The 15918-nt window shown below is 41.2% G+C and overlaps 1 protein-coding gene across 1 annotated transcript; it reads right to left on the bottom strand.

Moving 5' to 3' along the window:
• Positions 1 to 6027: 6027 nt before the first annotated feature.
• VGLL4 (vestigial-like family member 4) lies at positions 6028 to 15695 on the bottom strand. Its single transcript, XM_009584390.1, has 4 exons — positions 15610 to 15695; positions 13203 to 13425; positions 9822 to 9942; positions 6028 to 7951 (listed from the first exon to the last, which is right to left on the bottom strand). Exons 1-4 carry the CDS (start codon positions 15693 to 15695, stop codon positions 7683 to 7685), a joined length of 699 nt encoding a protein of 232 aa, XP_009582685.1. The 3' UTR covers positions 6028 to 7682.
• Between the last annotated feature and the right edge of the window lie 223 nt (positions 15696 to 15918).

Below are 15918 nucleotides of genomic sequence, written 5' to 3'. Positions count from 1 at the left end.
AGCAGGAGATTTGAGCTTTGTGTTTTCCTGGATTAAAAAAGTAACGTTGATTCCACCATGAATAGCAGGACGCTATCAGAAGTATTCTGCGTGCATAGTATTTGCCCAAACTGAGTAAACAGTTTTAAGATAAGCAGCTTTTTGACTATTAAACGTAGCAGGCATGTGGCTGACACAGCTTCATGTTGACAGATGCCTTTGTGTCTGTCTTTGTGATGGAGAGAAGGCAGATGTTCTCCTTGGCATTTAAGAAAGCTGCTGCTTAGCAAAATAAAATGTAAAATTAGAATGAACAGTGCAACAGTGAACAGTGTAACTGGCTAGCCTACAAGCAAAAAAAGCTTGAAACAGTTCATGTCAAAGTAATGAAGTGTGTTCTGATTGGAAGTCAGTAACTGCTTTGTCGTTGTTTAAAAGTAGCCTATAGAAAAATAAATTCTGTTTTTTTCCAACTCTGTTAAAATATAAATGCACGTCAATCTGAATATCCATGTATGACTAATCCCATGCCAACCATTCTTAACAGAGAGGCATGTCAATCGGGTATAAATGCTTAAGTGATACAGCAATTAGCAGCTACAAAGCCCCCTAAGTTAGTGCATTGTTGTCTGATGAACTGGGCTCCTGGTTGTGTCACAAAGGAAAATATGAGAATTTCCTATTTAATGTTCCGTGGGGATGCTATTGTCAGATGAGGATGGAGGCTGCCTTCAGTATGACGTTGTCCACTTCTAGCTCCAGAGGAAGGAGCAGCATAGGAGGAGCTTGTATTGGGCATCGTCTGGCATTCTGGCACCGTGTCTCTCTCCATGTACGTTGGTCTCATTCAGAGGGGCTGTGTCTGGAGAGCTGCTGCTCCTGTTTCTCTTTGAGGTGGGTGTTGTCCATGTTAGGCATAAACCGTGTATGGAGGCTTTAACGATAGTCTCAGTGGAGCATCTGGTTCCCTTCATGAATGCTACCACGCTGGTCCAGCGAGAGCCATCTCTTTTAAGTCAGTATTTACTGGTGTGGAAGTTCCTGCTGTGGAGAGGGAAAATCCCGTGAGTGAAGTTCAGGAGTATTGAGCGTCTCGGCAAAGAGGCCAAGTGCTTCGCCCGCGAGGGTGATGTTTCCCTGTCTTGGCCCCGGGGGTGTGTGCAGAGTGGCCTGCAGAGGGGTCCCCCCGCACGCCAGAGGAGGAGTTCGTGCTCTGCCCTGCTCACTGGAACGTGCCTTTGTGTATTTGTGGTTTTCTGTAAAGGTGATGCTCAGATTTGCCGAGCAGAATTAAGCAGGAAAAGTTGAAACTTTTCTGCAAATAAAAATCAAACTTGATGCCAAGCTCACCAGCTAGTCTAGAGTAAACATGGACAAACACGGAGGAAGTGCATCACCTCATTAGGATTTTTTGCGGAAGACCGAAGACTTAGGAATTCAAACTGTAGTTTTGAACGAAAAGCTCCAGAGCTCCGTGGAAGATTCCTATTGCTGCAAAGTGCTCCTCCTACCATTTTTATGTCAGATAAAATGTACCAGGACCAGATTTGTCCTTGGAGTTTTAATTAAAAATAAAGTTTAGTTTATTGTCTTGCAATTTTTGCAATGGCTGTTCTACACTTAGAAGACTTAGTCTTCTTGTGCAGCTTTCTTTCAGCCTGTGCTGAGGGTGCTATTAAGACGCCTGATTTTGCTGTAAACTATTAAATGTCTCAGAGAAAGTCTGAAATTAGAGGATTGGAGAAAGAAGTGGTGTCTGTGGCTTTAGATCAAGGATGAAATGACTTGCTCTCCCCTTACCTTTTCTACAGAAATGACTGGTTAGTGACAGCGTCTCCCTGGGACTGGTTGGGCAGGATTAGGCCTGAATGCACTCGGGAACTTCGCTACAATCAAGAAGGTTCTAAGACTGAAGGTTGAGCACCAGTGGGAAGGCCGTGTACTGCAGTGGTTACGTTCCTGGTTTTGCCGTACATGCAGAGGTAAGTAATACCTGCCCAGGTCTTTATGAAGGCTTGTGCCCTGCTGATGGAGAAAAAAAGCAGCTTATTCAATGTCACTCTTGGTGAGGAGTGCTACCCCGTGAGCCTCCCAGCTCCTCTCTTGGGTGTAAAAGCCATATAAAACCTCTCTTCCAGAGGAGGCGAACGTACTCCCGAGGCAGAGCGCGAGCCCTGCCTCGTGCACCTCTGGAGACACGTAGTGCTGTTGCCTTGTGTGCTGCGTCGGGAGAGCACCAAGGGAAAATAGGAGAGCTTTGTCTGAAGCACAGGGCAGCTGCTGTGGAGCTATATGTAACTGCAGTTTAAAAATAAGCAATTAAATTATCTATCTTGGCTCTCTTATACCTGACAAATGCACTTGAGATAGCTGTTCCACAGAGAGGGGCAGAATGTTCCCATTGAAGGTTAAAAAATTATTTAGTTATTGAATTGGTGTATTTTCTGTCATGGGCCCTTCAGGCATAAAGCATGCTTCAACACAGAACATAATCCAGCTGTGTCTGGTGAGGGAAGAGAGCTGGAGACACCCTTCAGCGGCTGCGTGTAACGTACTTGGATCTGTGTCCGTGCCAGATGAAATGGAAGCTCCTGTACATCAGGAAGATGCAGACTGGTTTCTTATTTCGCTGTTCCTCAAGGAGCTAAAGATAGTGGTGAGTGTTCCCCTCAGCCAAGCATAAGTGTGCCAACGCTGGTGAGTAGAGCTCTTACACAAATAACATTTAAAATACTTCTGATATGTTTTGCCAGGATATCACGTTAAGCACCATGACATACTGGCATGGTGTTTGGATACTGGAGAAGCCTTCATTCACACAGCCATTGTGGATCACCTCTTTTGTAACGTAAGTAGTTAGTACAGCGTAAGCAGCAGTTCTCCTAGCTGTGCTGTTGCACAAAGGCTGCTGAACGAGGCTGAAAGACAATTTTACATCTTTTCTCTGTTGACTGATTTGGCCTCCCAGGAACAGCTGGCTGTGTTCCCACCCCCAGCGGCCCCTGCACCCCTCTGGGAGCGTTCAGCCCAGCTGCAGTGACAGTTCAGCTGCTGCTTGTGAAGCAGCTTCTGAACTGGTGCAGTTACAGCTCCAGTCTATGATGGTGAATTGGTTACAATTTCACATTTTGTGCATGTGCCAGATTTAAAGTCTAACAGTCAGTTACACTGTGTGGTAGTGTAGCTGCTTTATGAGCAGCTGCAGTAGTTCCCTGCTGTGTTCTCCGCAGCAGTGGCAGGAACCTCTACAGCCATCTGACTTCAATATGCCTGCGCTCAGCACAGACCCCGCCGGGATCAAGCCGGAGCTTGGTACTGTCTACAGCCTCCCTTCGCTGCTTTGTGTGTTTGTAGTTTTAAAGGAAATGAACGTTGCGCTAGGTCCCTTCAGCCCTACTGGGTAAGCACGATCTGCTGGATCCATTCAGTGGTCATTTACCAGCAACGCTGTTAGTACAGGTTTACCAAATAAGCAGAGTATAGGTATACTGCCTATAGGTACATACTGCCTATGTACCTATATGCAGTTACATACGCCTGTTGTACCGCTATTGTGTCAATCTATCGCCATCTCTCAATCTAGCCTCTACACATATTTGTATGTAAAGTTCATTTTCACAACTAAAGCAGCTTGAAATACTTAGAAACGGTATTCAGTCACTCACTGAACTGTGGAGAAAGATCCAAGGTCAATCCCTACTATATTTGTGATGTCAGGTCTGTTTTCTAGAATTAAAATTCTGGTTTAAATTAGCAAAGATTACGTGTGTGAGAATACAAACGCATAGCTGGAAGTTGCCTTTAATTTAGTTCACAGAAAAAGGTAAGCCGTTACAAATAGTATAGTACTTAATAATAATATGAAATGTGTGCATATGGTCCAGTTTTTCTAGGCCGTGGTGCTACCCTTTTGTGCAAAATTACTGCTTGCTGCTAATTAGAAAAATCATGTGGTAGGAAAAAAATTACTGTATTTTTCCTTTTAGCGTGCAGACAATAGAACACTCTGTAAGCTACTGACCTGAAAGATAGCAACGCTGCTGGTCCTGTTTCATGTAGTCCCCAAAATGTTGATGTAGGGATGACTTTTTCCTAAAAGGAAACCAGCTCCCTTCAGAAAGCAGACTGAGAGGCGTGTGAGGCTTGTTGTAGTTGGCCTCCCTCCCAAAAGCTCTTAAAGCATGTATTTAGGCTTCTTTCCACGGGTATTTAGAGAGGGATGTTTTTCAGATGTGTTAAACTAATCATTCTTGATGTGTTCTCATGGAATCTCCCACACCCCAAAATAGCCATCTGCTTTAACAATGTACATGCATGTCATGCCTACTTTGTTTCTCAAACCGTTTAGGCACTCCTAATACAATAGTAACTTGTATCTCGTTATTTTTTTAGGGGTTCCTTTTTTAATTTTGGAGACACCTCTACTACATTCAGAGTTGAAATTCCTCTGAAGGCTCTTGCCTGGTTCACCGAACTTTCTCAGGTAATTAGAACACTTGTTTTTAAGGATTAACCGTCTCCAGTCAAATGAATGATCTTCTACTGAAATGCTGCTCCCCAAAACGCAAGAGCATGGATGGCTACATTTGAAATACAGGTGTTGTCTTTAGGCAATAGTTTCTGTTCTCTAGATAAAAGGTGAAGAAGTTGAGGGACAAAACAAAATGAAAGTTAAGATACTGGTCTTTTCATAAACAGGCAGTACAGAAATGCTCGACAGCTGGTATTTTCCAGGACGGTCACTGTTCAGGAGCTGCTGCTGGCGAGAGACATCAGGAACAGAACAGCTGCTTCAGCCCCGTACGGAGAGCAGTGCCGGGCAAACACACACAGACTGATCAGGGCACTGCCGCCAGTGTGTGTTCAGTGGCCGGAGATGTCCTCCTACAGCCGGGCATATTTCTGCCCATCTCTGCTGCGGCGGCAACAGGTTCTCTTTGTAGTTGTAAAGACTGTTTCTTGACAAACTCCTGATCGTGTGGGGAAAAAAAACCCAACAGACTGCTGCTATGCCAGCCCCTTCAGGGGGGTAACAGTCCTAAACGAGCAGGAAAACATGACCTGACAGTAGTCTGTTTCTGTTCCCAGCTCAGGAAGTAGAGAAACCAACCTCTCTCACCAAACAATACAGAAGATATGAACACACCGGTGATTTAAGAGCACTTTATTGTTCTTTAAGGCTACTTTTAAGTACAAAAAAAAAAAGATGGCCTGCCAAACCTTTTTTTTTCCCAGGTGAAACAAGGCCACAAAAGAATGGTATATTACAGATTTACAAACACAGAGAGAATCTTTCAGACTGAACTGTAGATAACCTGGCTCTGTGAAGAAACTTCACCACGTCTCATGATGGTGAGTTCAGTTTAGTTTCCTTCCGCCTCCCCCCAACCCTTTGGCTTTCATGACATTATTGTGTCTAATATATGTTTTACTGGACATATCACATTAAATCTTTATTGCCCTCAAATCCATTTACCTATCTCAGATAAGTAAATGTAACCTTGTAAAACAGCTATTATTGAAAATATTAGCTTTAAAAACATTATCTTATTTGTGTTTACAAAGAAATATAGGAGTCACATTTTCCACAGAGTCCATCTACAGTATTAGTATTTTACTGTTATAATGCTCAGTAGCCTGTAGCAATAACAAACTAGTGGCTATTAATGCTAATGCAGTGTTCTCATAGAATAACTGTGTTCCTGCACTTTTACCGTATTACAGACAAATCTACAACAAAAAAAAGATCAACTTTTTTCTCCAAACAAAAAAATGAATGATTACAATAAAGGAAAGGGAAAAATTAAATAGCTACATATCATTAACAAATTAATTGTTCCTCAAAAAATACCTACAAATTTCTCTGTACATTCTTTACGCACAGCGTAACGATGGTCTTAAAGTTACCTATATAAAAAAGTGTTCTTTTAACAATCTTCCTACAGAGAGTAGGGTACTGAATGCCAAAGCAAGTAAGCGTTGACTACCCAGTAAGATGGTAGTGAAATGTGTAAAAACTGGGGGCTTAGGTGGGGTGTTTTTTTTTTTTTTTTTAAAGAAAATTGAGCAGCCACCTTCTCAACAAGAGTAAGAGCCAATCTCCTGATCTCTTTCTACCCTGCACCTTTTTCCAGATTAAATAGCTTAACTTTAAAAAAAACCATAAAATAAAAAGCCACAATGGACCCAATACTGTAACATAGTCCATAAGTCCATAATACATCACGTGTAGTTCATCTTCCAACTAGTTCTAACTTTCTACACTGAACCAATCATTTCAGGTAACCCAGCATAAAAAAAAGCCCTAGTTGCAACTGTACTGGGAAGATGGAATGTATGGGGGAGAGTAGTTACACTTAACAAGAAGAAGAGAAGCTCTTAGTACTAGCACAGCTGTGGGTTTATGCCTGCCTCTATTGCCTAATTTCTAGTTAGTAGCTATTAATATAGCAAATGATAATAAATGCAGTAATACCTGTATAAAGTTTTCTAATGGAGGAATGTATGCTGCAACTTGGCATAGGTTTATGAATAAGCTTAAAAAAATTAAAGATCATATTTCACAAACTGTAACAATCTGTTGTCCAGCCAAGATACGTAACAGTAGCAGTTTCTGCAGCTAGTTAAAGGTGGATTACACAGACTTAGTTTTAGGAAGCAAATTCCCGTTAAGCAGACGGTGCTGCAGACAGAAACAATTACTCAGTCATGCGCAAAGCTATAGCATCCTGTACCACGCATCATATATCTCTAAACTGCGTCATTTGAGGCCTGTCCGGAGGCTGTCCTCTTTTGCTGGCTGCTACTAAAGTGAATATCAAATACAAATATCATAGAGTACAACTGTACCAGCAGTAAGTATATCTAGGATTGTTACTGACAAAAATAAACTAATTCTGAAGAAAAGCTAATAAGTATTATGATCCTTACTGTCTATACATTAATAGATACCAGCTATTTTTCATAAAACATGCATCGTTAAGCACTATTGAACCCTCCAACCTCAGCTCTATTCTAACAAACTGCAGTGTTTAGGAAAAAATGCCCGTGTTCTGTAAATTATGCAGTCCAGTTGCAAGCACTAAGCACCTGAAATCTAAAGAGAGAAAGACCTATAACCTGTATGAGACTTCCCCTTCCAAAGCTGTTTTGCTTTAAGAAAAATCAAACTGATAGAAATGTCATCCTTAAACCCTTTTTTCAGCAGTTTGCCCTCAAAATATTAGCATCTTCCAGAAAGTTGCTATGCAACTTCAGTCCTCCTCCAATAGTGCAAATCATACATGACAGTTCTTTTCAAGTATATACATACAAAATTACTTCACAGAGGGAAAAAAAAAAGAGGCAAAGTAAGCAAACCAGACAAATTCTAGTCTCAAGAAGCTAATAAAAGCAAAAAGCATTTGGGTCAACCAACTAAGTGTAATGGCTTTTGTGGATTAGCGTGCATTATTTTTTTTAAGGGGCAGCAGATTTGCATCAGAGGTTTCTTTGGTAATTGAGGCAGGAAAAAAGGATGCTACATCATATGAATCTTTATGAAATAGTTCCTGCTATCATCTTTAAGGGCACCCTTTTACAAATAAAAAGTGAGTACACAAAAACATGTGTTGAAAACTAATCTCCCCTCCCCCAACACTATTTTAAGCACTGTTCAAAGCTCAGTCAAACCATGCAAATTCACAAACGTAACGGTCCTCTCTTCATGAGACCACAGAGGGCGAGTGATTATGATTGACCATATGAGAGGAAGGGGAAGACTGGCCCCGCCGTGAAGCAGACTCAGGACTGCTAGAGACTCCGTCCTTCGCAGCTTTGATCTGAAGCCACGTATCCCCAAGTGCTTTGGCGAAGTGGTCATCAACTGATCCTGTGATGGACACAGAGTTTGCCACTGGCTCAGGCTCCTTGTAATTCTTGCCAAGGCTTCGGCGGAAGTGCTCTTCCACCACTGGGTCACAGGCAGTGGTAGCTGGATGGGGAAAGGAGGCAGAAGGTGCATTATTTCAGGGCAGAATTCAGAACCCGTATTCTCCCCCATTTTCCTATCCCCTCAGCAGAAAGCAAGACTTCTTTACGTCATTGTAGAACTGGTAGTGAATGGGGTGGGGAAGAAGATGGAAGGAGTTAAAAGGAAAAAACAGTAATAAATGGAGTTAAATATTTTTGCATTTCTGTGACCTGTTCCAGGTAAGCATTTTATATGTAATTATAGTTCTCCCTCAGGCTAGTAACAGCTACAGCTCTGGGTCTGTGGAAACCCTCTCCCAAAACAATCACATAGAACTTATATTTAGGCTTAAAGATGGAAACAGTTCTTTAAAATCAGCTCCCAAGCCTGCTGATACCAGTCAGATGTGAGGAGACCCCATTCTAAATCACAGCATGCCAAAAGCTGATTTCAGGGTTTCATCTTACTTGACATACTTGTGCTAGGAGCCAGTCGGAAAACTAAACAAATCACTACCTCTGCATTAGGTACTACGAGCACTAAAATGGTGTCATACTGTTACAAGAGGAACAAAGAACCTTAAAAATCTGGTTTTGAATTGTAACAGTAAGAATTCCTCAAACTAAATATGAGAGAGTTGCAGTTTCACAATTTAGAAACAAAATCTGTGTGTCTAAATGAATTTTATCCTTCAAAAATACTTAAAACTGTTGGGATCCATGCCATTGTCCTTCATGCTACAGAGAGGCTTGACTGATCCTAAAATAAATGCGAGTGTCACGCACAAAGACCTCTTCAAGTGACAAGAGACAAATACTTTCAGAAAATGTTTACAACTGTTCCAAAGCCCATGTAAATACAGCTGGGGTCTCGATGAAGATGCTCTCCTTATAGACAAGTAACAGCAGTTTTCTAGAGAATTTCCAACATCTTAGATCTCGAACTACAGACTTCTCTAAGAGTGTAATACATCCTCCAGGCTCTCACCTCAGCTTCTAATTCCAGTTTTCAACAATTGATCTTTTTTAAAAAATATATAATCATAATCATCATCATCATCTTACTACGGACTTTTAGGTTCCTACCTACGTCATACTGTATTGTTACACTGACACATTTTGGTTGATGAAGCCTCACTGCCATAGACTTTTGGAAATGCTGTGTGTTAAAGCTATGCATCAGCAAGTATGTGACTTGACATGAAAAAGGCTGTGTTTTCCCCTACTCACACAGCGAGAGAAAGCAAAGAGGAACAGCCCAAGGTTCCCCAGCAAGTACTGCATGAGAAGATTTCATGAAAAGTACTAGTTGCACAGAAGGTAGAAAGCTAAAGCTCCCTGCTTGGGTTGCTATAGCAACTGCCCTCCAAAGCTTTTTGTGTTATCCATGCGGAGAACGGTGGAGGGTATGTGCTCTGGAAGAGTATTTGTATCTGCAGGAAAAGATTTTCGTGACTGCAGCTGAATCGTAGAAGTCTACTGACTACTGACAGACTGGGGAAACTACAGCTCCTAAAATAAGAGCATGGTTGGATCTGCTGGCCACGTCTGCTGTTTGTCAGTTAGACGAAAATAAACATAATGACTGATTTGTCTGTGTGGGGTGTTTGTTTTTTTAAAGCAGCTTTTCAAAACAAGAAAAAGGAACACCTCTCTCCCCCTAATTTTGAATTGGTACTTTCTACTGTGGCACAGGATTGATGGTTAGAAAGACTGCAGAGGGCATCTGTGCCAGCATGTCTCTGGGTAGACAGGATACAAAGAGGTGTCTATTGTTTCACCTCCTGTTATTCCTGTTAACACGTCAGTGCCTACACAGTTACAATGATCAAGACGATTTTGTTCTCCTCAAATTCTAATCGGGCAGTTAAGAGTGCAGACATGTAACTTACTGCTAGAGGGTCTTCTGTAGGCAGGCATTGCTGACCCGCAGCCGCTGTGAGCAATGGGGCAATGAGAGAGGTTACAGTTCCGGTTGTTCGCAGACGCACAGGTGATTACGGATGGACGGTTCTAACATGGAATGAGAAAGAAAACTGTCACTCACTAAGGCAATCAGCTAAAGCCATGTTAGCAGCAGTTCACTGCATAATCACTTGAGATGTACCCTGAACTGAGTTCCAGCAGTAAAATAACCCATAAACTATCCAATTCAATAAAGCATATTATTAAACCCCAAAATATTCAGCTATTATTTCTTTGTCCGATTAAAAAAAAAAAAACAACACTGCATTTCCATAATGATTCTTGGTTATTTAAGTGGCAAGCAGCCATACAGAAAAAGGGCAGTATAAAAGCAAATCATTAAAAGCATTAAAGTGATTTTACAGTAACTGTTTCAACTTCACAGGCATTACGTACGCAGAACTAAACGTCAACACATTAAATATTTGTTTCATTCTATGTCCAGATATCCTTGTGATTCCAGGACTCAGAAGGGCTTTACAGATTTTACAGGTATTTGTCTTCTTAGCGTTAATCAAGTTTTAATGTTATCATTTTTCTTTCAGAAGTTAAGTTTTCTTAGCCTAATTCTGTATTCCGTACTTCAGCCACAAAACAATAAGCGCGTAAGATGTAAAGTATGAGGAGCTCCTCAGCGAGTCTTGACCGCAAGTACTTTCCTGTTGTAATTAATCTGCCTTTCCAGCACTACTTAATAAACATCATCCTTCTTCATTCTCAACACATGCAAATTCCCCAAAATGTCTATTCACATAATCTTAATTCCACAATGTATACTTTGTACAAAGAATAAACATAAAATACTCTTCTATAGTCTATTTACTATGTAAATGTTACACTGAAACAAGGCCTTCGGAAAAGAAATGTCCCAGTTTCTCCAGGTGGCTGAAGGGAAGTAACACAGGTATTGAACTATTTTTGGTTTGCATCTTTGGTACATTTTATGATGCAAGGAGTCCATTTTGCTATACTCAATGCAAGTTAATTGTTAAGCGTCCAAAAGATTAACAGAATTGATGTAATTAACACAGTTTTAATTTCTTGTTCATTTTACAAATCTGTGCAGCAATCCCACAAAAATCACTCCTTTACCTACCACCATACAAAGTCAACGAGGAAGGAAGGAATTTTCATTGTTCACTGGTACTTTAGTCTAGACAGAGTAAGAGCAAGACCAAAGTAAAAGAGATGAGCTTTCAAGCGGAGGTTTAACGCTATTCCTCTAGACACAACGGGAATGACACTATTTACATCTTAATTACTTTTTTTACTTTGCTGTCAGCGCAGTTAAGGAAAAAAGTGAATTATTTGATTTTTCCGTAAGCAGTTTACACGTGGGAGTATTTATTCTCCTTTTTACAGGGGCCAACATTTTGTGCATCTATGAAGCGGTTTTTGAGAAGTGTACACACGCTTAGCACTTCCGAAGAGTATTTTAGACATGCAAGAGGTGGGAAGTAGAGAGAGAGACAGGTAATAGAAGAGCTTGTCTCAAGAATGCATGTACCAACATCACAAAGGATCTGAGAGGCAGGATAAGGCATCTTACAGAATCCCCTGGTATGGTGCTGTGCGTACGGCTGCATGGAGCAGACTATATGTATTTATATGAAAATACTGAGATAAGCTGAGGATTTAGTAACAGCGACTACAGCAGCTGAATAACCCTACGCTGCCTAAAATAAGAAGGTATTTTTTTCCCACCTCTTTATTAGAAACAAAGATGAAATCCCATTCAACATGTTAAGGTTAAAAAAGGGGGAAAAAAAAAAAAAACCATCCACAAATCATCAAACTAGGGTTTCTTATTTTCAATACACCTTTTTCTTTGTATGATTTCTAATCTGTGCTCTTAGCAAGGTCTTACCTCAACAGCCTATTTTCCCAAGAAAATAGATTGTAATCTAGCTCAAAATGTCAAAGATAACAAAAGAGAGACGAATCTGGTAACGGGCAACAGGAATCAGCCCAAGTCAAACACACCAAAATAGAAGAGTGTCAGTGGTGTCAGCTGCTAAGCTGAGACGCAGCAGTAATACTATCAAAGGGCACCAGTGTCGTCAGTGGAAGCCTGTCCCTTCCTCCTCTGTCATCACTGAACGCCGAGAGCAAAGAAGAGTCGTTCCGCACGGAACAATAACTCTGCAATCTGCGTGCCAAATGATGCAAGATATCAGCAACACCAGCGTAAAGCTAGGCATTTTGGCATAGCAAAATGTAAAAGACTAGCTTACATAGCCAGCCACCGTGAAAATCTACACAGTAGATGTAAAGCACATGGCTTCAGTGAAAAGCAGCTTTTATAAATTACATATGAAAAATCCCAACCTCTGAAAGATCATCCACTCAAAGTGTTTACCCTTTGCAGGCATCACAGTAGGGGAGGAAGGAAGGAAGGACGGACGGAAGGAAGAGCTTGGGTACATGCGCCAGTTTAATTTCTCAACACTACAGCTCATCACAACCCAATTCCCTTGCTTTGTCTCTCCACTTGTGAGAGGGGTAAAAGCGAGTCTGACATATAAGACAACTTATTGTATAAACTGCATAGAGATGGCTCATCTTCGGCAGTTCTGAAGGAAAACAAATACAATATACAAGATGGCAAGCCAAAAACCAACCACCAGGCAAAACCAAAACGAAACAAAAAAAACCCATTCCAACATATGGAAATAAACTATAAAATAATCAAAAATCATTACTTTGCTTTAGAAAAAGTCATTATGAAATAGTGATATAACGTTGCCCCGAACAATGCAATGAATGCTTTTGGCTGGCTAAAACAACTAAGGTCATTCCAGCTTCTTTCACCTGGAAAATTCAGTGCAAAATTCTCCTTTATGCCCTTTCTGCCTTGTACCTCTTCTTCAGCAGGCCTGGCAGGAGAGAGCTGGGACAGAGGGAAGGGAAGCACGCACTGATGGCCAAGAGCAGCACAGATGAATACCCTCTTTACCTGTAAGCTGCATCAGTTACTGCCTAGCAGGTGCTGGAGCTTCGCCCAACCACACATTTTACTTTCCCAGTTAAAACATGTCCATTCACAAGCTTAGCAAAGCATCAGAAAAAGCAGGAAGGCCAAGAAATCTGTGACAGATACATTTAAACATCAGCGATTTATTCACATTAAACACAATGAGCTGTGACATTCATTGTGCATTTTTAAAATACATCTTGCCTGAAGAATAGTATCGCCTACCTATTGTAACTCACAATACGTTCTGCTTACATCTGGGAAGTCCTCATTGTGTCTACAGCAAGGAATCCTACAACCTCCCAGAGTTTCTTGTCAACCTAGAAGCCAGTACCTGCTGCCGTTCCACAGAAGTCAGTGTAGGTGTGATGCCAACTGTTCGGGTTGCATCCATGCTGTTTTTGGTCAGTGCTAGAGGTTGATCCATGGTCAAGCTTGGGATTGAGGCATACATGTGATTGGCATGAAGGCTCATTGTTGGGGCAGCAGCCCTCTCTATTGGGCTGCGACTCCTCTCTCTGTGCTCCTTCCGATAATCTCCATTGGCAGTCTTGTTTCTAATGCATGAAAGAGATAAAAAAGTCAAAGGACTTACTATTGTTACAAGCTATAATGAGATATGGAACGTTAAATCCCTTTAAGAAACATGAGGCAATGCATTTTGCTTGGTTGTGAGGAGGGGTATAGATATAGAATCCCTCAGTGAGGTATCCCTGGTCTATCCAGCCACCTCCCTGCAAAGATAAGCCAATGATTTACATATGCAAGCTCTGGCAAACAACTTTTTTATTCAGTCTAGAATTTCTTCAGATACTTATCTAAATGCTAATCTAATACTTATCTAATCTAATTTAAATCTTACTGAGTTAAAGTAACAACTGATCATGTTTTGTTAAGATCAGACACCTCATTTAACATACTATTAATCCCACTCTGTCTCCTAACACTGCAATATTCTCTAAGCATTGCTGAAGCCCAAGAAAAGCTTATTTTACTCAAAAGACATAGGCTGATACCAGCAAAATGCAGTGAGTCAAGGCAGGAAGCAAAATTTTCAGAGCAGAAAATGAAGGAAAAGCAAACTACACTGCACTTACCTCAGAATCATTTAATTACAACTGTTCTTCAAAAGAGTAATTTCAAACTACTACTGAACAGTAAATCTCAGTAGATGTACTCACATAATTAGCCTATCACTCACTGCAATTAAAATAATACCGATTTTGTACTTAGTGTGAGATATTTCAGTTTCCATACAGATATATAATCATCATTAAAGGCAAACCAGTGAATCAAAGGATAGGTACTTCGTTCACACTGGTGAAGGCAGTCGTTCATAACCTCTTAGCTAGGTGAGCACGGGTATGATTGGCAGTCTGGAACATACTAGTATTGTAAGAGTTAACACCCTGCAATACCTAGTGCCTCAGTGTGAAAGAGCAAGCTCAGGCTATCTTTCCTGTAAGAAAGAGCTGAGGAAAAAGCTGGTTCTACGGAAAATACATTCTGTCTTTGGAAGATTCTTGAAGTAATAGTGAAGTGTCCTATATGTCCTGTGTGTAAGTGGGTAAAATCCATTTACGAGTGTTTTTCCCCCACTTTTTAAGCATATCATAGCAAATTGATATGCAGGAGCAATCTTTCAAAATGCTCTGATGAATGTTAGGCAGAGACAGAAAAAGAACAGAAAAATCTTTTCTGTAATACAAGAAATTAAGATATACAAATAGTATTCAATATTGAAATAAGTTACAACTCCAAGAAGCTACTGCCTATTTCAACATCTGAGAAAGTCTGTCAAAAAAAGCCCTGGCAACAGAGGAAAATAAGGAACCCCAAAGCTTATCAACAAAAATGCTATAGAAAAATCTTGCGGGTTTATATAAATGAAATAATTACTCAGATTTATCTAATGGATACTTGTTGTTTTATGTTAGTTAAAACCAGACAATACTACTGCTCTGTCTTGAAGCTGATTTCTCCGTATCATCTAAAACCAAAACGGCGCTGGTGTTCCCATTCATCCTCCAACCCCACACCACTACCTCCCACTGTTCGCACATTCAGCACGGCAGGTTCGCCCAGTGCCCCCAACCCGGCACGGCCATGCAGCCGTGCTGGCAGCCTCGCGGGGAATCTAAAACCCCGACACACGCTGCGGGGATGCTCTGCCGTAACCCTGCCCCGGGAGTCAGGGGTGGTCGCTGTGTTGCACGGCATTTGTTTAAGTGGCTTTTGAGACCATGTAAACTTTTAGCCTCGGCAGCATCCTGTGGCAATGGATTCCACAGTTTAAACTCCATGCTTTGTTAAGGACCTTTTCTTCACGGGCTCTTTTTGTTTCTTTTTAACCTAAAATCTAACGGCTTGCTCTGCTACTGCCCTAGTTCTTGTATTAGGAGAGAGAGAAAGCCATCGCTCCCTGCTTATCATCTTCATGCCACTCCTGAGTTCATCTCTATTCAGCAACCTTTTTTCTCCAGGGTACTACTTTCTTCAGATAAAGACTGTTCCGGTACCTTTGCCATCCTTGTGGCCCCTCTCATGTAAGAGCTAGAAAAGCTGTAATCTTTCTTGAGATGAGGGTGCAGATCTCTGCTCTATTCAGGAACAGGACCTTTGCTGAACTCATCGTAAGTCTTCAGTGCTACTCTTCAGCCTGCTCGAGAGTCACTTGGTGGTGTAAGTTAGAAATCTGCTATTCCTGCCTGACTCAAAACTCAACTCATTTATCATGGTACAAGCTAGGGTTAATATGGTACCAGGCAACCAGCGACTTGAGAACCTCAGGACACAGCTTGTTCTCTACGCCAAATTCCCCCGACATGCTTAGGAGGGAACAGCCAACAGAATAACAATGCAATTTGTAATGGTTCGGATGCCTCCGCTCTATCCCCCCGCCTATCGCTTGTCCCTTTTAACTAATTACAAATTAGTAGTTGCAGATTAGCAGAATCGACCATAAAATCTAACCTTTAAGGTTTCACAGCTGGTGCTCAAGACGTTCTCTGAAAATCATGTGTTTCCTGAATTCTCCTTTACAGGCCAGA

Source organism: Fulmarus glacialis, unplaced genomic scaffold, assembly GCF_000690835.1.
Source record: "Fulmarus glacialis isolate BGI_N327 unplaced genomic scaffold, ASM69083v1 scaffold27730, whole genome shotgun sequence".
Lineage (NCBI taxonomy): Eukaryota > Metazoa > Chordata > Aves > Procellariiformes > Procellariidae > Fulmarus > Fulmarus glacialis.
This window is presented reverse-complemented; position numbering and strand designations above follow the sequence as displayed.